This window comes from Monodelphis domestica, chromosome 3, assembly GCF_027887165.1.
Source record: "Monodelphis domestica isolate mMonDom1 chromosome 3, mMonDom1.pri, whole genome shotgun sequence".
In the NCBI taxonomy this organism is placed as follows: Eukaryota; Metazoa; Chordata; class Mammalia; order Didelphimorphia; family Didelphidae; genus Monodelphis; species Monodelphis domestica.
Genome location: NC_077229.1, coordinates 14,657,686 through 14,679,024, shown reverse-complemented (window position 1 = coordinate 14,679,024; position 21,339 = coordinate 14,657,686). Strand labels below are relative to the sequence as shown.

Sequence of the window (21,339 nt, the reverse complement as noted above, 5' to 3'; positions counted from 1 at the left end):
TGGGGTGCTTTCGGTTCAGACAGATACATTCATTATTGCTCATCCAAACAGTAATTAACTCAGTAGGAAGGAATTTCACTGAATGATTTTCAGCAATTCCACACGCCACCATCAGGCAAAGCCATCACATAGGCTGAAGAGATGAAGATGAGAGAAAACACAGCCATTCGTGAGCACACTCATCAGGAATTCCAAGAGCTGTGGGTCTCCTCCAAAGGAGCTAATTACAGCCCTTCCCTGCGTTAGATAACATATTAAGGTGCTACTACAAAGAAAACTTCTCCTCCGTAGAAGAGCATCTTTTGTTCATGAGTTTTTCTAAACTCCTTAAGGCCTGGGTGACCCAAGGGTGCCAGGCCCAATGAGTTTGGCCCTGCCACAGCCAGCACTCCATACTGGTATCACCTCTGAGACCTCAGAGTCCACGTTTTTGCACCTGGAACATGCCTCTTCTTCTCCATCGTCTCAGGCTGCCTTCCTCACCAGACTGGTCCTGATCTGCCCCCCTCCTCAGTTTTAGTGCTCTCTCCCTCTTGAAATTCCTTTGTATTTTCTTGTTTGCATATGTCCTCCCAACTGGGACACAGTGAAAAGAGCTCTGGAAATGGAGTCAGAGACCTGGGGTCGAATCCTGCTTCTGCCACTTAATTGCTGTGTGGCCTTGGGCAGGCTCCTTTCCTTTCTCAGCCCTCAGTTTACTTATTTGTAAAATGAGGAGGTTAAATGAGATGACCTTGAAGGTCCCTTCTAGCTCAAAAACTCTAACTCTATGACTTCTCCTCTCCTCCCTCTCAGCCTGCTGGCCCCCATGTCCAAAGTCATGGGAGAGAGACCCAGCAGTCACTAGCCGAGGGAGTCTGCTTTGCCATTTTTTTTCCATTTGGTAGGATGGTGGAAGGGGCCACCCAGTTGTATTGCAGGAGCTGGGCCCACAGGTCATGGGCCTTGTAGGATCATGCAAACTTGCAGATGGAAGGGATCAAGCACATTCCTTCATCTTGTGTAGTTGATATTTTAAATACAAGGACAAGACTTTCTTTCTGTCCTTGGCAAATTCCATCTGGTTAGATGTAGCCCAGTGGCCCCGCCCATCGAGGTCCTTTGAGAACCTGGCTCGCCATCCCTTATGGTAGTCTGCCATCCAAGCAAATCTTCAAGGTGTGCCACCTATGACTTCATCCAAGTCCCCAGATCCACGAAGATCCATTGGAGGCCTCCTCCCCAACTGGCATCAAATGGCTACTCTTTGGGTCTCGCCATTCTATGAGTTTCCAATCCATGGAATTGTATTGTTATCCAACCCGCATCTTTTCATCTTTCCCTCAAGAATGCTGTGATGAAAATTAGGTTTAGATGATTATCTCACACTAAAGTCAAAATGGGTAAATGACTTAAGCCGAAAGAGTGATATTACAAGCAAATTAGGGGAACATAAAATAGTTTACCGTCAGATCTGTGCGGCGGGGAAGAATTTATGACCAAACAAGAGCCCGAGAACATGACGAGGTAAAATGAATAACTCTGATTATATTAAACTCAAGGACGAAACCAAGGTTGGAAGGGAAGCAACAAATTGGGGGGAAATTTTTATAAGAAATTTCTCTGAGAAAGGTCTCACTTCTCAAATATATAAAGAACCAGATCTAATTTATAAGAGTTCAAGTCATTCCCCAATTGATAAACGGTTCAAAGGATATGAATTAGCAGTTTTCACATGAAGAAATCAAAACTATCAATAAGCACAAGAAAAAAAGTGTCCTAAATCCCTCCTGATTAGAGAGATGCAAATCAAAACAACTCTGAGATGCCACCTCACACCTAGCAGATTGGCCAATATGGCAGCAAAGGGAAGTGATCAATGTTGGAGGGGATATGGCAAAATTGGGACACTGATGCATTGCTGGTGGAGTTGTGAACTGAGCCAACCATTCTGGAAGGCGATTTGGAGCTATGTAGAAAGGGATTTAAAAGAATCTAGGTAAAGTGTCCCTCTGGTATTGTCCTGACCAACCATTCCAGGAGCCCGTTGAAAAGGAGATGAGTTTAGTCCAGCATGACCTGTTCTGGCAGCACCCCCAGGAGTTGTTGGCGATACTGTCAGCTTCCTTTTCCAGATGTTGCCACAAATGAAATCAAGTTCACTGGCCTTAGTTTGCAGACTTTGTTCTCTGCCCTTTTTGTTGAAAATCAGGACGTTTGCCTAATGCCAAGATACCCCTCCACAGCATCAGAGAAGAGAGAAGTGTCCTAGGAGTGTCTCTCCAAGCCCACCCTCACTCCTCAGAAGGAACCCCTTGTATTCTTTCATTTGCTTTGTGGTGGGAATGAGGGGTGTACGCCTACCCGCACCTCATCCCCTCACCCAGGATGTCATGGGAAGTAGCCTTGGGTCATTGAAGAGCTGCTTCAGCCAGGGAGCTGGGTAGACCAAACGACCATGACAGCCTCTAGGCCGGTGGTCAACAAGTCAACATGCATTTACTGAGTATCTGCCATGTGGGGGCACAGGTGGGCACTGGTACTAGGAGAGCCCGCCTCATGGTGGGAAATGTACTCTGACCCAAGTGGGTACTGGGATCACAAGTCTGATCTCTAGGCTTCCAAGAGGGAAAAGCAGCCCTTGGAGTCCCTCGACTGGCCCTACATTGGGGCTAGCTGCATGGCGGCCAAGTGTTTCTGACCCAAACTGAGTACTTCCTGGGCCCTATCTCATCCTCACTAGAACTTCTGACCAAGTGCAGCGGAAGAGGAAAAGGTGGCCACTTGTTGATAGCCAGAGTAATGGATGCTGCTGGCTAAAAGCTACAGAATAGACAATAGAGGTCATCAGCTAGGAGGTGTAAGAAAAGCAAAGCAGATCAAAGAAGATGGTCCAAGAAGCCATGGTGGTAGAAGCCAGTCTGGAACAACAGCAAGTGTCCCTACCAGGGGCTCAGAAAATGCTCAGATGCCTTCTACTGGGGCTCTAGAGCCCTAAGGAGCCACCAGGACATAAGGACAAGTGGCTGATGTCTCTTGGAGAAGACCTTTTCTAGTTGGCTGATAGTGTTTTCCTCTTTTACAAGTTCTGTTGGGTTTTCTTTGATGTGGAAGCAAACCTATTTATTCTCTGAGCCTTGTGAACCGAGGGTGGCAAGGAGAGCCATTGACACCCTACCACATGTGTTTTCAGACCATGATGGTCCCGGGTTTTCTGAGTAGAAGGAACAAGCAAAGAGATGGCACCTGGGCCTCTGAGGTCACACAAGTGGCTCCAACACAAATCAAAACCAAGAATTTATTGGTTCATTTTCCAAACTGTAAAATGTATAAATACTATGAGAACCTCCACTCTGCCAAGGTAGGGCTCAGCTATACACAGTTCTTTCTGCCCCGGCTTATCCTTGAAAACATTTGCTTCTTTTCCATAACTCTTATTTCTCTAAAATTCTGAGACCTAGAAAGTGATTTCCTCATCAAGTCCTGGATTCAAATTTGACCTTGGACATGTCCTAGCTGCATGACTATAAAGATTGGGTTTGGCTCTCCCCTGATTGTAATAACAATGAAGGTACTTAGCTCTTCTTTGATTGTGAAGATTAAATTGTAATCCTGTCTGTTTTTAGATTTAATCCCCAAAAATGCAAACACAATACTTAAAGTTGAGTGGGAAGATCTGCCCACCATTAGATCTAATCACCAGGGCTGTGACTCACATATGCAATCAAGTAACTGCCTTCTGGGCAGTTCTAGAGCAGAGCATCAGCTGTGATTGGTAGATGGGGGAATTAGGGGAAGCAACACAAGGAAAAAGGTCTTTAAAAAGAAAGAGACAAGGGCCTGAATGAGGTTCTTCTGGGAGTTTTTAAAGAGACATACTTGGAGTGGCGCCTCCTGTAAGAAGCAGTTCTACTGGAGTTGAGGCTGATAAAGAATCTGCTGATTGAACTGAGTGTAAAGACTGATTTCCTCTCTGGGAAAGGCCCATCATCTTGAGACTCCTTTCCCCTGGCTGGGGCCTTTGAATTCCTACCTGGGTCAGTGGAAGCCAGAGCTTTCTCTCCCCTTTTTTCTCTTTCTCTCTTCCTTAATATCTTCTCTCTATTGTAACAATAAACTACCATAAATTCCATTCTGACTTTAGCAATTCATTTGGGATTTAGTAATTAAATCCCTGGTGACCAATTAAATATATTCAGTCCAACCATATGTAACAATGACCCTGGACAAGTCACTTAACCCTCATTGCCTAGCCCTGAATGATCTTCTGCCTTGGAACCAACACACAGTATTAATTCTAAGATGAAAGGGAAGGTTTGTGGTGGTGTTTTGTTTTTTTTTTAATCTACGAGGTTGTGGGAGTAGAAACACAGAAGAAAACCAACTGCTTGATTACATGGATCAAGGGGATATGACTGGGGATGGAGACTCTAAATGATCATCCTAGTGCAAACATCAACAACATGGAAATAGGTTCTGATCAAGGACACAAGTAATACCCAATGAAATTGTGCATTGGCTATGGGAAAGGGTGGGGGGAGGGGAAGGAAAGAATATGATTCTTATAACCAAGAAATAATGTTCTAAATTGACTAATTAAATAAATTTTTTTAAAAGAAATATTTAAAAAAAAAAAGCCTATAAGGAAAAGGAAACTCCACCACAAGGTTGAAGTAAATTCCCCAAAGCCACCCAGACAGAAAATGGGAGCCGCAGGGCTCAAATGCAGAGCCTTGGACTCAACTCCAGTGTTCTTTCCCTAAAATCTTCAAGGTCCAAAAGAAGTTATTATGGAAGGAAGAGACCCAGACCTAGAGGGGACCTCATTTTACAGGAGGACACTGAGGCCCAGAAAAAAAGGAAATGACTTGTCCAAGGTCACATAGATAGTAAGTATCAGAGCTGACTCAAACCCAGGCAGTTTGACCACAGGTACAGGACTTTTCCAATCTACAATGTGGACACCCCAGGGACCTCACCTTACTACATTTATGGGTTCAAAAATAACCTAATAGTTACTATTTTTCCCAAATTGTAAAATACACAGGGATCAAGGCCAGCAGCCCAGCCCATTCAGCTGCCATGGGAAGCTGGAAGTTCTCATTGCTTCTGACGCCACAGTCCAGGGCAGGGAAGGGGCAAGCAGCCTCTCATATCTTGCAGAGCCTGGGCTCTTGGGCTGTTCTCTGGAGTGGCCCCCATCACGCCATCCTCTCTGCTGCTTGCCAGGCCCAGCTTCCTGGCCTTCCTGGGGATCCCAACAAAGCTGGCGTCAATTCCTAGCCCTCTTGAGCCCCTGCGGCCTCCAGGACCTGCTGGTGCCTCAGATCCAATGTGGAATCTCAGAATTGAACAGAGGAAGGAAGCTGAGAGATTCCCCAGTCCAGAGATCTCATCTCCCAGAGGAGAAACGGAGAGCCAGATGGAGGAGGAGTTTAGGGGGGAAGAAGTGGAAGGGCTGCCGTCTGACCCATTGAGCCACAAGCATTGATGGATCCTTTAGGATACCCCAGGCACTGGGCCAAGAACAGAGGATGCCCAGGGAGGTACAAGCAGCCCTTGCCCACAATGGGCATGCTGCGCTTTAAGGGGGATGGCAGAGTCTTAAAGGTGAAAGCCCCGCTGGCCTCTAGGGTGGGCTCAGTATCCTCATCTCTAAAATGGGCATCATCTAGCCCTTCATTCTCAGGGGTCCTTTGAGGATCAAATATCTCTGTAAACCTTAAGGCTCTCTAGCAATGCTTGTTGTTGTCACCGTCCCTGCAGACCCTCTTCCCACCCAAAAGACTTATTCAGAGGCTGAGACCTCCTTTTGTAAAGGCTGCATGCCACGCCAGCTTCTTCGGTAGTCTCACTCGGTCAGACTATGTGGCCCCTCTCACTTCTTCTATGGCATAAGGGATGGCCCTCTGGAAGGCAAAAGAGGAAGGAGTTGGCAAGCAGAAAATTGGGGGTTAAGTTCTCCCTCTCCCTGACTGTCCTCACGGCTCTGGTTACCCCAGGCCGTGTGTGCCGCTGCCTGGCACCAGGCCCTACAGATTGCACCAGGAAACACAGATAAGAAGAAGAAGTCGATCAACAATGCACCGGGGAAAAGCCCAGAACAAATGGCTGAGTCATGCAGGTTTGTTTGTGGAAGTGAGTAGGTTCTGGAGAGCAAACAGGAGCCGGGTCACTGCCATCTCAGCAGCCTGTGCCCAGCAATCGATGCCCACAAGCCGTATCGACTCTCCCTGCAGGCCGCCACCATTGGGCACCAGTCGAACACAAGATCGGCGCAGCGTCAGAAGCTTGCTCTCCTTTATGAATGAATCTGTGTTCCAAGTTCAGATTCCCAAACAGTGGAGACCAGAGGGCCCGGAGGCCAGAATATGCGCTGCTCACCAATTCCTGTCCAGTTAGGGTGGCCCATAGACCGTTCAGAAGGACATTTTTGTTCCATGCCTCCGTCCTCGTACATCACCTAATGCTGAATGGGAAGCTCTCAAAATGCTGAGACCGCCCAGAAGAAATCCAGTCCTCATGGGAAGGGGAAGAGGCAGAGGCAGAGGTTCGAGCCATCCCCATCATCCCATCTGCCCCCAAGATGCTCCACAGAGCCCACTGAGGACGGCCTTACACCCCTGTGCCTTCACCCAATTACAAAGGGCAGCCATTAGACCCACCAGGAAGTGAGCCACAGTACATTAACTATAAAGGACCAAGAGTGCTAGAAAGACTTGTCTCCTGCCTGTTTCCATCAGAATTCCACGAATACAAGATGAGGACCCAAACAACAATGACCATGATAATAAGCAGCATCAGCAGGATGAGCTCCTGCTTCTCTCTGAAGTTGAGAGAGCACCATTGAGGAGCACTGAGAGAGACAGAGACAGAGGCAGAGACAGACAGACAGACAGAGGAGGGAGAGAGACAGAGAGAGAGACAAAGGGAGGGAGGGAGAGACAGAGACAGAGAGAGAGAGGGAGGGAGGAAGAGGAGAAGGAGAAGCAGAGAGACAGGGACAGAGAAGGGAGAGAGACAGAGACACAGAGAGAGAGAAAGACAGGCACAGAGAGAGGGAGAGAGAGACACACACATACAGAGACAGAGACAGACAAACAGAGGGAGACAGACGGAAATCGAGAGCACAGAGAAAGAGAGGAAGGAGAAAGGGAGACAGAGAGATAGGCACAGAGAGAGGGAGAGAGAGACACACATACACAGAGAAAGAGACAGAGACAGACAGAGACAGAGACAGAGACAGAGACAGAGACAGAGACAGACGGAAATCGAGAGCACAGAGAAAGAGAGAGACACAGAGAGAGAGAGAGGAAGGAGAGAGGGAGACAGAGAGACAGGGACAGAGGGGGGAGAGAGAGAGACAGAGAGACAGAGATCTAAGCTGGCCCTCCACCATCATTTTGCCCCAACAAGATGATTTCTGGCCATAGAGTGATGGGAAGCCAGGAGGCTTCGGCTGATCGGGGAGGTGATGATGGGGAGACAAGTGTTCCCGTTCGACTCTCTCCTTTATCCATTCCCGATTCACCCACCTTCCCAAGGGACTCTCCCCAGGAGCCTAGAAAGGATTCTGGAGGAAAAGTCTTCATATTTTCAGATTACCTAAAAGGAGTTGGGGGGGGGGGTAATGTTTTAGCCCCAACTCAGCTGTAGCCCATTCCCAACAGGGGAGAGCATAAACTTCTCGAGGGTAGGGAATACCTCGCCTTTGTCCTTAGACAGCCTGCGCCTAGACCAGGTTTAATAACAGCTGATTATTGTGCCCATTTTACCGAAAAGAAAACTGCGGCTCCGACTTGGGCAGTGACTCCCTCACAGTCCGGACGCTACTAAATGCTAGCGGAAAGAGTTCCAAACAGGTCTACACCACACTGAGTCTGGGGGCTGAAGCCTAGGACAGAGAAGGATTACAGCCCCCAGAGAAGACCCGAGGGAGGATCCAAGGCAGCTTTGCCCAGGACAAGCGTCTCTTCAGACAGGAGAGGAGGAGCGGAAATGGGGGTGGGGGTGGGGAGGGCTTTGCCAGAGGCAGCGGCCAGGGGCCAAAACCGGGGCGAAGGGGCGGGGACTCTCCCCTATCGGCCTGGCGCTCCCGCAGAGCCCGGAAGGAGCCCCCTGAACTCATTTACATGGGGTTGCTTGCTCGCATTTACGCAGGGCGGGTGGCATGCACGCTCACATATGTACGTTCCAACGGACTGAGCCCAGAGTGCACCTCCTCCTCAGATTTAAAGTAACCGAGATGTTTGGCTCAGCTTCCTCATGGGTAAAATCAAATCTTGACCCCCACCATCTCCCTACCCTCAGCCCTTCAGCCGGGTAAACAGCCGCACGTGGCCACAGCGCCCGCCCTCCACAGGGGGCGGGGCCTCCACTTCCTAGTCCGGAGCCTCGGAAAAGAGGAGGAGGCCGGGCCTTGCCCCTGGGGGGCGGAGCTTAATCCCCTCCCCCTCCCCCCAAAGTGGCTACGGGCTCTTCTTGGGAGGGGAGGGGGCGTGGCCTCTCCACGCGGCTCTTAGGCTTATCTCGGCTAAGGGGCGAGGCTTACTCTCCATAGCTCGGCAGAGGCGGAGCCTCGTGCCGGGAACTGGGCTTTCACTCTCCTCTCTCAGGGCTGGCCTAGAAGGAGGCAGGGCGTCGTGCTGGGGCGGGGTCAGCGGCTACATAAGGGGAGGGCTGCCGGCCCGCGCCTCAGCTCCACCTCGCCCCACAGCATGGCCCGGAGTTTCCTCGTGTCCGTGCTGCTGCGCGCCGCCGGCCCCCGGCACGCCCCGGCTTCGCTGTCCTCGGCCGCGGCCCCGGCCCCCCGGGAGCGGCCCGTCGAACCCCCCGGGGGTCCCAGCCCCCAGCCCGGTTCCCGGGTGCCCCGGGCCGCGCCCGTGCCCCCGGTGAACTTCGGCAACCCGGAGGCGGCGTATCGCAGTCGTAACAGTTGGGAGCTGCTCCGCAGTTTGTTCGTGTTAAGACTGTGCGCCGTGGAGCCTCTACTGCAGAGGCACCAACAGGTGCGTGCGCGCCGCCGCTGGACCCAGTGCGCCTGCGTGGAGGGGTGGGCGGAGTCTCCGTGTGGCGTCAGAGGGCGGGTCTGTGTCCGGGAGGGGGCGCTCCTGGGCCCCTGGAAGAGAGAGTGGGGGAGGGGGAGGGGCGGGGCTTTGAGTAAAGTGCCTTCTGTGTGGGGCACTATGCTGATCGCGCAGGACCCCCCCGAAAAACCGGAGCCCTGCCCTTAGGAAGCTTACAACCTGTTGGGAAAGCACCCACCGGGGCACTGAGGGGATGGAGGGGAGGCGGGGAGGCCTGGCCAAGGGATGGAGATGAGCGTGAGGGGAGGAGCTGTGCGGGAGGACTAGAGAAGTGAGAGGAGCCTCTGGGGAAGGACCCCCCCTCAACTTGGGAAGGAGAGAGGCGTGGGGGGGCGCTCAATGCCTGTGGTACGAAAGGCACCCACAGGAGGGGCTTAATGCATGCCGGGGTGTATACAGAAGGGGCTTAATGCATGCTTGGTACATGAAGGGCGTACACAGGAGGGGCTTAATGCATGCTTGGTACATGAAGGGTGCACACAGGAGGGGCTTAATGCATGCCAGGGTGTACACAGAAGGGGCTTAATGCATGCTTGGTGCATGAAGGGCGTACACAGGAGGGGCTTAATGCATGCTTGGTACATGAAGGGTGCACACAGGAGGGGCTTAATGCATGCTTGGTGCATGAAGGGCGTACACAGGAGGGGCTTAATGCATGCTTGGTGCATGAAGGGCGTACACAGGAGGGGCTTAATGCATGCTTGGTGCATGAAGGGCGTACACAGGAGGGGCTTAATGCATGGGGGGGTGCACACGGGAGGGGCCCAAGTGGGACTTGTGGCCTGGAGAGCACCCCCCTCCCCCACCCTAGGCCTGCTGCCTGCCCCTGCCTCTGGGTCATCTGATAAGAAGCCCGTTTCTGGGCAGGGCCATGTTAATGGAGGCCTGGGAGGACCTGACAACTCCCCCAGTACCCTGATGGACAGGGGCTGCCTCTGGAGCTTCCCCCTGATTAGAGCTCCTGGGCCGGGCCAGGTCAGAATAGTTGGGGGGGAGCAGCCCCCCTCCCGCACCCCCCATCGCCCCCCCAGGCCCCCCATGGAGGTGGGGCTGAGGGGGGTCGCCGGCCACGAACCTTTTTCCACGTTCTAGTTTAAGCGGGGCTGACCAGGGGAGGCCGCAGGGAGGGCCAGGAGCCCCCCCCACCCGCTGCGCCCCTCTGGCCGTCTGGGCTTCAAAGAGAAAACATTGGAGGCTGCTGCTGGAGGGAGCCCTTCCTGGGCTCAGGACAGGCCGGAGCCCCTTTACAGACAGGAAGCCGAGGCCCGGGAGGGGAGGGAGGGGGAGGAGGGGAGAGGAGAGGCCGCTGTGCCTGGCCTCCGGCCCTGTTGGGGGTGCCGCTGGGCAAGGCTCCGACCTCTCTCTGCCTGGGACCAATGAGGCTGCGCCGCCAGGCTCCTGGGAGGGTCCGGCGAGGCCCTCCTTGCTGGGGCAGCGATGGAGGCCTGGAGGCCGGGGGCCCAAGCGCTCGCGCCTTCCTCCAGGGAGCTGCTGGGAGTCATCCATCCTCAGGAGGCAGCCGGCCTCCGAGCCTCCACGGCTTCCCCAGGCTCGCCCTGCCCGGCTCGTGCCCCTTTCTCCGGGGTCGGTCATGGCCAGGAAGCTGCGGCCAAGCAGAGCGAGACGGACCTTCAGGGACCCCCGGCACGGACGGAGATGGAGCCCCCCTCCCCCCGCAGCCGCCTGCCTGGGCCGGCCGGCCTGTGGGACCCTCGTGGCCCCGGGACCAGCCTGGCGCCTGTCCTTGGACAGATGAGAAGAGTGGAGGCCCGCGGCAGGCAGGGAGGGAGGCAGAGGAGGCTTCCTGTTCCCTCCCGGGGGTCCATCCGAGGCCAGCTTGGGCCTGGGGAGAGGCTTCCGGGCCGTCCCGGGCTCAGCGCGACTTCATGCCCCGCAGAAAAGCCCTCCTGGGTCCCCTGGGGGAGCCGCCAGGCGCCCAGCCACACTGGCCGCACACAGGCCCGGGAGGAGCTGCTCCACTCAGTCTTCGGAGGAAGGCGGGGCTCGGGGCTGGCCGGCTCCTGTGGCCTCGGCCTCGGAGGAAAGGCCTCCGAAGGCCTGTCCTCGTCCCAGAGGCCGCCTCGAGGGTGCTGGAACAGGCCTCAGCCCTGGGGGGGAGGACCCTCTGGGGCACCCTCTAGTGTCCCCAATGGGGGGGGACAGGACGAGAGCATGGGGAGACCCTCGAACCCTGGTGAGATTTGCGCAGGGCGGGTGGAGACCACAGTGGGGGGTGGGGCCAGGCTTGGGGGGGGGGTGTGCCTCCTCTTCATAAAGAAGAGAAAGAGCTGAGCCACCATGGGGGAGGGGAGCCCCGGCAGGAGGAGCTGAGTTCAGGTCCCGCCTCCAAGAGCCCCCGAGCTCCCGCCTCTCCTCTGCAGCCTCCTCTGTTTCCTGGTCTGTAAACAGGGATAACAACCTGGATCATGACTGGGGTTTGATGGGGGATCCTTCCTTGAACCCAGGGCCAGGATAAACCGGCTCTGAGGGCCGTGTGGCCTCGCCGGGCTGGAGCCAGAGCAGCTTTCAGGGAGGAACAGCCAAGCCCAAGTCCGGAGGAGGGGGCCCTGCCTGACATGGGTTGGACCCTCCGGAATCCTTCGGGCAGTTCAGTGGTTAGAGAGCCAGACGTGCAGGCGGGAGGCCCGGGGGCCTCGGGAGGTCAGTGTCGGGGCACCAGTGTAGATGGGACGGCAGAGAAGAGTCTCAACGCTGCCCTCTTCGCGTGCCCAGACTGTCACGGGTGCCAAGAGCCAGGTCCCGGGGCCCCTCGGAGGGGACCAACCGAGATGGGGAGATGCTGCTCTGGACGGCCCCTGGGCTCGGGCTCTTGAGCTCCAGCCATCTCCGGGCCTCCGTCTAGACTCCTGTAAAATTGGGGGGGGGGCTCTGTTACCCTCCTGGGAAGGGGGGCTTCCGGCGGCGACTGGCACTCGGGGTACAAGCTGTGGTGGGGCCACCTGAGAATTGATAAATTGAGGCTCAGAGAGGTGGCCCAGCCTCCAGGGAGGCCCGAGACCAGCCCGAGCCTCCTGATGGCAGACACTCCTCGAGGGCGGCTCTGCTCTCCCATTTGGGACCTCTTTTGTTCTCACACGCACACATGTCTCGCGCACACACACTGTCGCACATCCGTGTCTCTCACAGACAGCCCTCGTGCACACATCTCACATGCAGGCTCCTGGGATAAACATGAAGGTCCTGGCCCTTGCGGGGGGGCAAGGGGTGGCCGCAGCGGGGGGAGCCTGAGGCCGGCTGGCTGACCCCCTGTCCTCCCCCAGCTGCTGCACATCTCCCAGAAGCTGCTGGGCCGGAGGCTGTTCGAGCGCCTCATGAAGATGACCTTCTACGGGCAGTTCGTGGGTGGGGAGGACCAGGAGGCCATCAAGCCTCTGATCCGGCACAACGAGGCCTTTGGGGTCGGCTCCATCCTGGACTACAGCGTGGAGGAAGACCTGAGCCCGGAGGAGGCCAAGAAGAAGGAGATGGAGTAAGCCCCCCCATCCCCCCATCCTAGAGGCAGGGAGGCCGAGGCTCACCGGCCTCCCTCAGCTTGTGCCAGGAACCGATGCTCAGCTCATTTGGGGTGACATCGGGAAGGTGGAGCCCAGAGCTGGGGTAGACCCGTGTGTAGACCCTTCCCTGGAGAAGCCAGACAGGTGAGGGGGCAACCCCAGGGGGCAGAGCGAGCCACGTTACCCCCACTGTACAGATCAGGAAACTGAGGCTCCCATCAGGGAGGAACTAAGCAAAGAGAGTAACAAGTAGTGACTCCTGGCCCAGCAGAAGGTTTCCTCCCCCACCCCATCCCCCTGGGCTGGACCCTCTGAGACCTCCATGGCTGGGCGCTGGCCAGCGGCTTCTCCGTGGCCATCGGGGACCTTTAGTGACCACTGACTCGGGGCCTGGGCACACGGGCTCTGGATCTTCCAGAGGGTGCCCACCTCCCCGTGCCTCCAGGAGACAGAGATATTGAGGAGGGCCCGGCCCAGGCTGCTGGCAGGAGGCTCCCAGCAGGCCTCCTCCAGTCCCTCCTCTTCCTGCACCTCTGGGGGCCTTATAAAGAAAGGAACAGCTGGTGGAAACTCCGCCCCCCCCCAGGCCCTGAGCCACCCCACCCCTGTTTTACAGAAGGGAAAAGAGAGGCCCAGCCTCCGGGACCTCCCAATGCCGAGCACCCTCAGCCCCATCTCCAGCCTCCCAGAGTGGAGGGGGGGTGGCCATTGTTAGAGAGCCTGGGTGGGCACTGAGCCTGACCACAGCCCTGCCCCCCCCCCCATAGTGCTGTGAGCAGCCCATTGCACAGGGCAGAAAACCAAGGCCCTGAGAGGTCCTGGAAGGAGCAGCCGTGGGCTCCGGCCTGACTTAGGCCTCCTCAAAGGAGACTGGGGAAGGCCCGAGGGGGCAGAGAGGCAGGGCAGCCACCTGGAAGAGCCAGACCGTGGAGGGCAATCAGGGCCAGGCGCTGAAGCCATAGATGGGCCAGGGGCAGTGCCCCCTCGCTGGGCGGCCTCTGTGGGCACCGGGGTCCTGTGTGATCACATGCAGCCTCCCTGTGGCTCTGGACCAGCCTGTTCTCTGGCTCCTGCCCAGGGCCCTGGGGGCCCCCTCAGACCATTGGCTGCCAGAGCCCAGCCTCCCTGAGGGGATTGGCCCAGCCTGAGGTGTGTCCTGTCCCGCCCCCTGCTGCTGCCTGGGGGAGGCCGGATGCTCCTGCTGTGCCCAGATCCTGAGGTGTTTGTCCTGAGCTGTTAGAGCAGCCTGAGTGATCCCAGCCCCCTCTCCCCCCCAACAGGAAGAGGCTCTCAGCAGAGACTAGAATTAGCTGCTGGGGCCTGAGGCAGGCCTCAATTTCCTCCTCAGTAAAATGGGTGGCTTGGACCAGCCTCTGCATTTAAGGACCCCTCCCTGTCCTAGGAGCAACCTTCCAGCCAGAAGGATCTTAAGTCCATTTTACAGATGAAGAGAGTGAGGCCTAGAAGGGGAAAATGGGATTTAACCCAGAGAAGTCACTTGGGAAATGAGCCCTTATAAAGCACCTGCTGTTTGCCCAGGATAGTCCAGCCTAGCCCTCTCACCCCTCTTGTCCTAGCTGGAGCTTCCTCCCTGTGGCAACTTTCAGGACCCTGGGACAGGGCATTATTTCCCCCCATTTTGCAGGCAGGGAAACTGAGGGCAAGAGCCTATGGCCTGCCCTGGACCCCTTAGAGTAAGAGTGTCTGAGACACGACTTCCTGCTGGGTCTTCCCCACAGTCAGACGCCCCAAACTGGTTGGGTGAGGCCAGGGTGTGCCTGGGAACAGGGCCCCAAGCATGGGGTGAGTCAGCAGCAGCCAGGGGGAAGCAGGTGGAGAGAGGGAAAGCCTTGGGGGGCACGGGGGGCCCAGGGCCTGGGAGAGGGAAAGGTGCCCGGCCTGCCCCAGCAGAGGGAGAAGAGGGCAGGCCTGTGCAGAGCTCTGTGGGGAGAAGGGGCTTCCCAAGGCTCTACCCCTGGCACACCCCACTTCCTGCTCCTTTCTTTGCCAGGGCCGACATCCCCCAAAAGGGCAGGGCACAGGGTGAGAGAATGGCCAGGTGGCCCGTAGCTGCCTGGGGGAGGGGGGTCCCGTGGAGAGGTGATCAGCCCTAGCGGAGGGGACGCCCCCACGGGGAGAGCTGGCCCGCAGGCCAGGCACAGAGGCCCGGAGGGAAGCACATGGTCTGGGGGAGCCTGTCTCTCCCGGGGGCTCTGGGGGGCCGGCGCTGGTCTGGGAGCCAGGAAGGGGAGAAACCCCGTCTGACTCCCTGCTCGAGTCAGGAGCCCCTGATGGCCCCCGGGAGGTGACCACCCGCCTTGTTTGAATCCCTCCGAGGGCCAAGAGCTCATCCCTGTCTCCAGAGCAGGTGGCCCCTCTCAGGGAGCTACTGGAGCTGTGTCTAAGGTCTGCCCCCCCTTCCCCCTCCTCCAGGAGACCCCCCACCCATCCCCCTCTCCCAGGGCCGGCGCCTGGGCCACCCCCAGCTTAGACAGAGCTGGGGCCCCCCTCACGCTCCTCTGCTTCCCTCGCAGCTCCTGCATGGCCGACGCCGAGAAAGATGGCGGCGGTGAGTGGCGGCGCAGCCCGGGAGCCTTGGGGAGAGCGGGGGGGGGTGCCCGGGGGCCCCCCAGAACATTTACCAAATCTGGCCAGACTTAGAGCCGGGAGGAGAGGCTGCTGCGGGGCTTTGGGGGCCCCTCCGCCTTGGGACCCATCCTTGGGCAGAAGGAGGAGTTTTCAGGGCAGGGAAAGGGGTTCAGGGGGGTCTCCCCCAGCCTCAGGAACTGCCCCAGAGGGGGAGGGCGCCATGGCCAAGGGGGGTCTCCACCCATGCAGGGGGGGTCCGGTGGGGGGGTTCCGACAGCCCGGGGCCCCCCGAATGCCCCCGCGAGCCCCGACCCCTCCATGCAGGAGCCAGCAACCGAGCGAAGCAGTTCCGGGCCCACCGGGGCTTCGGGGACCGCCGGGACGGCGTCATCAGCGCCCGCACCTACTTCTACGCCAACGAGGCCAAGTGCGACCAGCACACGGACACCTTCCTGCGCTGCATCGAGGCCACGGGTGAGGGGGGAGGGGGCCAGAGGCCGCGCCGCGGTATGCAGGCTTCCTGGAGGAGGGAGCCCCAGAGCGCACCAGAGGGGATGGCTGAGAACGGAGGAGGAAGGGAGGGGAGACGCCTCGGGGTGCCCTGGAAGTCAGGGGGCCGAGCCCACGGGCACACTGGAGAGGGCCCTCTCCCGCCCCAGCCAGGCCAGGAGGCCACAACTGGGTGACCACGAGGGTGCCGTGAGCGACGGGCCGGGGACAGGCCGGGGGGATCCCGCCCGGGAAGGGGCCGCCTGTGGAGGCGGCCGCAGGGCCTCCGCAGTGGGAGTCGGGGTCCCCCCTCCCCCTCACGGACGCGAGCCTCGAGAGAAGGGCCTTCGGCCGCCCCGTCCGGCCCCGATCACAGCTTCTGCCGGCTTCTCGGCAGGTGGCGCCGCTGCCAATGGCTTCTCCGCCATCAAGCTGACCGCGCTGGGCCGGCCCCAGTTTCTGGTAGGTGCCCCGGGCGAGGCGGGCGGCTCTGGGCACCCCTGGCCGGCTCCGGCCACAGGTGCGGGCCGGGCGGGCAGGAGGGACTGAGGGGGAGGGCAGGCTGGGCGCGGGCAGGCGGCCCCCTCACCGGCCGGCCCTTCCCCAGCTGCAGTTCTCCGAGGTGCTCACCAAGTGGAGGAAGTTCTTTGACCAGATCGCGGCCGAGCAGGGCCAGGCCGGCCTCCCGGCCATGGAGACCAAGCTGGAGGTGAAGGAGCTGCAGGTGAGGGTCTGCGGCTGAGCACAGGGCAATCCTTCGTGAGCTCCAGACCCCCTTTCCCTGTCTGAAAAGAAGGGCTGGACTCCGGGGCTCCCCGGGCCCCCAAAAGCTCTGAGGAATGGAGGGGCTCCCTGGAGCCCCCTGAGCTCTGACGGACACTGGGGCTCCCCAGGGCCTCACGACCTCTGATGGACACTGGGGCTCCCCAGGGCCTCACGAGCTCTGATGGACACTGGGGCTCCCTGGAGCCCCCTGAGCTCTGACGGACACTGGGGCTCCCCGGGCCCCCCTGAGCTCTGACGGACACTGGGGCTCCCCGGGCCCCCCTGAGCTCTGAGGAATGGAGGGGCTCCCTGGAGCCCCCTGAGCTCTGACGGACACTGGGGCTCCCCAGGGCCTCACGAGCTCTGAGGAATGGAGGGGCTCCCTGGAGCCCCCTGAGCTCTGACGGACACTGGGGCTCCCCGGGCCCCCCTGAGCTCTGAGGAATGGAGGGGCTCCCTGGAGCCCCCTGAGCTCTGACGGACACTGGGGCTCCCCAGGGCCTCACGACCTCTGATGGACACTGGGACTCCCCAGGGCCTCACGAGCTCTGATGGACACTGGGGCTCCCTGGAGCCCCCTGAGCTCTGACGGACACTGGGGCTCCCCGGGCCCCCCTGAGCTCTGACGGACACTGGGGCTCCCCGGGCCCCCCTGAGCTCTGAGGAATGGAGGGGCTCCCTGGAGCCCCCTGAGCTCTGACGGACACTGGGGCTCCCCAGGGCCTCACGAGCTCTGAGGAATGGCGGGGCTCCCCGGGCCCCCCTGAGCTCTGATGGACACTGGGACTCCCCAGGGCCTCACGAGCTCTGACGGACACTGGGGCTCCCTGGGGCCCCTCGAGCTCTGAGGAACACTGGGGCTCCCCAGGGCCTCACAACCTCTGATGGACACTGGGGCTCCCCAGGCCCCCCTGAGCTCTGAGGAACACTGGGGCTCCCCAGGGCCTCACGAGCTCTGATGGACACTGGGGCTCCCTGGGCCCCCCGAGCTCTGACAGACACTGGGGCTCCCCAGGGCCTCACAACCTCTGATGGACACTGGGGCTCCCCAGGCCCCCCTGAGCTCTGAGGAACACTGGGGCTCCCCAGGGCCTCACGAGCTCTGATGGACACTGGGACTCCCCAGGCCCCTCGAGCTCTGATGGACACTGGGGCTCCCTGGGCACCCCTGAGCTCTGACAGACACTGGGGCTCCCCGGGGCCCCTCGAGCTCTGAGGAACACTGGGGCTCCCCGGGGCCTCACGACCTCTGATGGACACTGGGACTCCCCAGGCCCCTCGAGCTCTGATGGACACTGGGGCTCCCTGGGCACCCCTGAGCTCTGACAGACACTGGGGCTCCCCGGGGCCCCTCGAGCTCTGAGGAACACTGGGGCTCCCCAGGGCCTCACGACCTCTGATGGACACTGGGGCTCCCTGGGCCCCTCGAGCTCTGATGGACACTGGGGCTCCCTGGGCCCCTCGAGCTCTGATGGACACTGGGGCTCCCTGGGCCCCCCAAGCTCTGACAGACACTGGGGCTCCCTGGGCCCCCCGAGCTCTGACAGACACTGGGGCTCCCCAGGGCCTCACGAGCTCTGACGGACATCGGGGCAGCCCCCGAAGCTCCCCCGCACTTGTCTGGAGTGCCCCTGGCAGTGCCCGCCGTCTGAGCCCCTGCGCTCCTCATTGCAGAAGAGCCTGGAGAACATGGGCATCACCACCAAGGCCAACATCCAGGACTGGTTCACGGGCGAGATGCTGGGGCTGTCCGGGTGAGCGGGCTGGGGTGATCGTCGGGCCTGTGTGGTACGGTCGGCCCCCACGTGCCTCGGCCGGGGTCCGCCCACTCGGGATGCGGCCCCTCCTCGGCGCTGCCTCCGGGCGCTCGGGCTATTCAGACGGGCGCAGACCCCCGGCCGGGCTCCTGAGCGGCCGAGGCCCGGGAGGGCACCTGGGCAGGGGCAGCGGGAGGGGCGGGCGAGGGGCCGCGGCTCGATGACCGCCTCGTTCTGCAGCACGGTGGACCTGCTGGACTGGAACAGCCTCATCGACCCCAGGACCAAGCTCTCCAAGCTCCTCCACGTGCCCAACATGCAGGTGACGGCCAGCGCCCTCGCCCTGTTGATTGGGTGCTTTCTCCGCCCCGTTGTCTCCCTCCCTGCCTGCTCTGCGCTCTCCGGGGTCCTGGCGCCCATCTGCACTCCTGGCCTCAGCCCTGCCAGCCGAGCAGTCCGCAGCTCCACCAACAATGCATCGGCACTTCCGCTAGTTCCTTTTCGGTCCATTAGCCAGTACGGCAGGGCCGAGGTGCCGCCGGGAGGGATCATTTCCCTCGTCAGTGGAGGTCCCGCGTCTTCCTCTCCTCCCCCCTTTACCGCTCCCTTCGGACATCGGGCAGCCCCCAGTCTGGGCACCCCTCTAGTCATGCCCCCACTACAGTAAGGCTGCGAGAATGGTGGGGCCACACGTGGCGGGTGGTGGCCAGAGGCCACAGGCACACAGGGCACCGCCCTGGGCAGCCTTCTGCCCCCGGGGATGCCCGGCCGCTGGGCAGAAGGGCCACAGAGGCTCAGCCTGGCCACTTCTAGACACCCCCGTGTCCCCCACGTCCCCCCGAGGCTCTGCCCCGGCCCTCCAGGGCCTCGGACGCTTGCTGCCTGTTGACTCAGTTTCCTCATCTGTAAAATGAAGGGAATGGGCTCGGCAGCCCCCGGCGCTCTGTGCCTTTTCTGCCACCTCCCTGTTCTGGCTCCACGCTGGCCGCCGGGAGACGGAGTGCCCCCTGGGGACCCTGTGCTGATGGGAGGGACGGCAGGCAGGAGGCAGAACCTGGGAGGCCCTTTGTGACTCCCAAGGCGGCGGGCAGGGATGAGCCTTTCTAGAGCCCCTCCATCTGCCAGGGGGTCTCACGGCAGCCCTGACTCTCTTTGGGCCTCCGTTTCCCCCTTCATCCGTGAGCTGCGCCGGGCGGCCGTCCTTAGCCTCCGGCCATTCTCCTTCCAGACCGGTCAGCTGGAGCCGCTCCTGTCCCACTTCACGGAGGAGGAAGACCTCCAGATGAAGAGAATGCTCCAGAGGATAGACATCCTGGCCAAGGTCAGCGGCGGCGGCCAAGAGAACCGAATTCGAATCTGCCTCCCCATCTGTCCCAGGGTGACCCCGGCGGGGGGGGGGGTGTTTCTGTGGAGACGGGGTCCCAGGAGGCCGAAGAGGGGCCCCCAGAGACGTGGGGGAGGGGCGGCGGCGCCCCCTCCCTCGAGCCCGGGCCCTTCCCCCACAGAGGGCCACGGAGGTCGGGGTGCGCCTGATGGTGGACGCGGAGCAGACGTACTTCCAGCCAGCCATCCGCCGGCTCACCCTGGAGATGCAGCGCAGGTTTAACGGGCAGGAGCCGGTCATCTTCAACACATACCAGTGCTACCTGAAGGTAGGCCCGCCCCGCCCCGGGGCCCCCCCCCGCCCGCCCCCCGCCCCCCCTGACACGCGGCTCTTCCAGGACGCCTACGACAGCGTCTCGGTGGACGTGGAGCTGGCGCGGCGCGAAGGCTGGTGCTTCGGAGCCAAGCTGGTGCGGGGGGCCTACATGGCCCAGGAGCGGGAGCGGGCTGCGCAAGTGGGCTACGAGGACCCCATCAACCCCACCTACGCGGCCACCAACGCCATGTACCACAGGTGGGGCGGGGCGGGGGGGGGCGGGGCGGGGCGGGGGGGCGGGGCGGCATGGGGGTGGGGGCGGGGCGGGGGGGGGCGCCCGGGCTCCCCGCAGGCCGCTGAGCCCCTCCTGCTCCCGCAGGTGCCTCAACTACGTCTTAGAAGAGATCAAGCACAACAACTCGGCCAGCGTCATGGTGGCCTCCCACAACGAGGACTCGGTCCGGTTCACCATCCAGAGGTGGGTGCCCGGGGCCCCTCGGGGCCTGGGGTGCGGCGCTTGAGGCCCCCTCCGCCGGGCATTCCCGGGAGGGCCCACCCTGAGGCCTCTTCGCGGGGAGACTGTCCTCAGGGCCTCCCTTCTGGCTCCCCGTGGGTCATCCGTGTTTCCGGGGGGGGGGGGGGGGCGGCCTCTTCGGTCTCGTGGGTGCGTCACCCGTTCACAGCCAGTTACCGGCGTTACCGGCGTGTTCTCTCCCTCCCCCCCCCCCCCCCCCGAGGGTGAGGCGGGGTGAGCCCCTGGGGCAGGTCTGGCTCTCAGGCCCGTGGGGCCTCTCGTCTGCAGGATGGAAGAGCTGGGCCTGCACCCCTCCGAGAAGAAGGTGTACTTCGGCCAGCTCCTGGGCATGTGCGACCAGATCACCTTCCCCCTGGGTGAGTGGCGCCCCTCCGGCAGAGATGAGCTCGCAGAGGGGCCGAGGGAGGGCCCTCGCGGGGGGGGGGGCGAGGGAGGGCCCTGCGGGGCGGGGGGGGGGGGGGCCCTCCGGCAGGGACTGATGGGCCTGCGGGCGCCCCGGCAGGTCAGGCCGGCTTCCCCGTGTACAAGTACGTCCCGTACGGCCCGGTGAAGGAGGTGCTGCCCTACCTGTCGCGCCGAGCCCTGGAGAACCGCGGCATGATGGAGGGGGCGCAGCGCGAGCGCCAGCTTCTGTGGAAGGAGCTGAAGCGGCGGCTGCTCGGCGGGGACGTCCTCTGCCGCCCCGCCGCCTCCTGAGGCCCAGCCGAGGACCCCGGAGCCCCCCGGAGCCCCCCGGGCACAGGAGGCTGCGCTCCGTCCCCTGAATAGCGGCCGAGGGGCCCCCCCGGCCTTCAGCCGTCCACAGGCTTCCCGGCACAGCCGCGAAAGCGCTCACGTTCGTCTACCTCCCGGAGCTGAGCCGGGCCCGGAATCCCGTCCACACCGCCTCTTGGGGGAGGGGCCCGAGGGACCCCCCTCCCGCGGCCCAGCCTGCCCCGTCAGACTGGGGGCGACGCGGCCCCATTAAAAGCGTCTGAAACCTTCC

The 21,339-nt window shown here is 60.5% G+C and overlaps 1 protein-coding gene across 1 annotated transcript; it reads left to right on the top strand.

Moving 5' to 3' along the window:
• Window positions 1-8,553: 8,553 nt before the first annotated feature.
• PRODH (proline dehydrogenase 1) lies at window positions 8,554-21,338 on the top strand. The gene is made up of 14 exons (XM_056821368.1): window positions 8,554-8,987; window positions 12,347-12,555; window positions 15,115-15,149; window positions 15,494-15,643; window positions 16,056-16,120; window positions 16,266-16,382; window positions 18,098-18,177; window positions 18,421-18,502; window positions 19,409-19,501; window positions 19,686-19,832; window positions 19,902-20,077; window positions 20,199-20,297; window positions 20,622-20,710; window positions 20,857-21,338. Exons 1-14 carry the CDS (start codon window positions 8,697-8,699, stop codon window positions 21,048-21,050), a joined length of 1,827 nt encoding a protein of 608 aa, XP_056677346.1. The 5' UTR covers window positions 8,554-8,696; the 3' UTR covers window positions 21,051-21,338.
• The last annotated feature ends 1 nt before the right edge of the window (window position 21,339 follows it).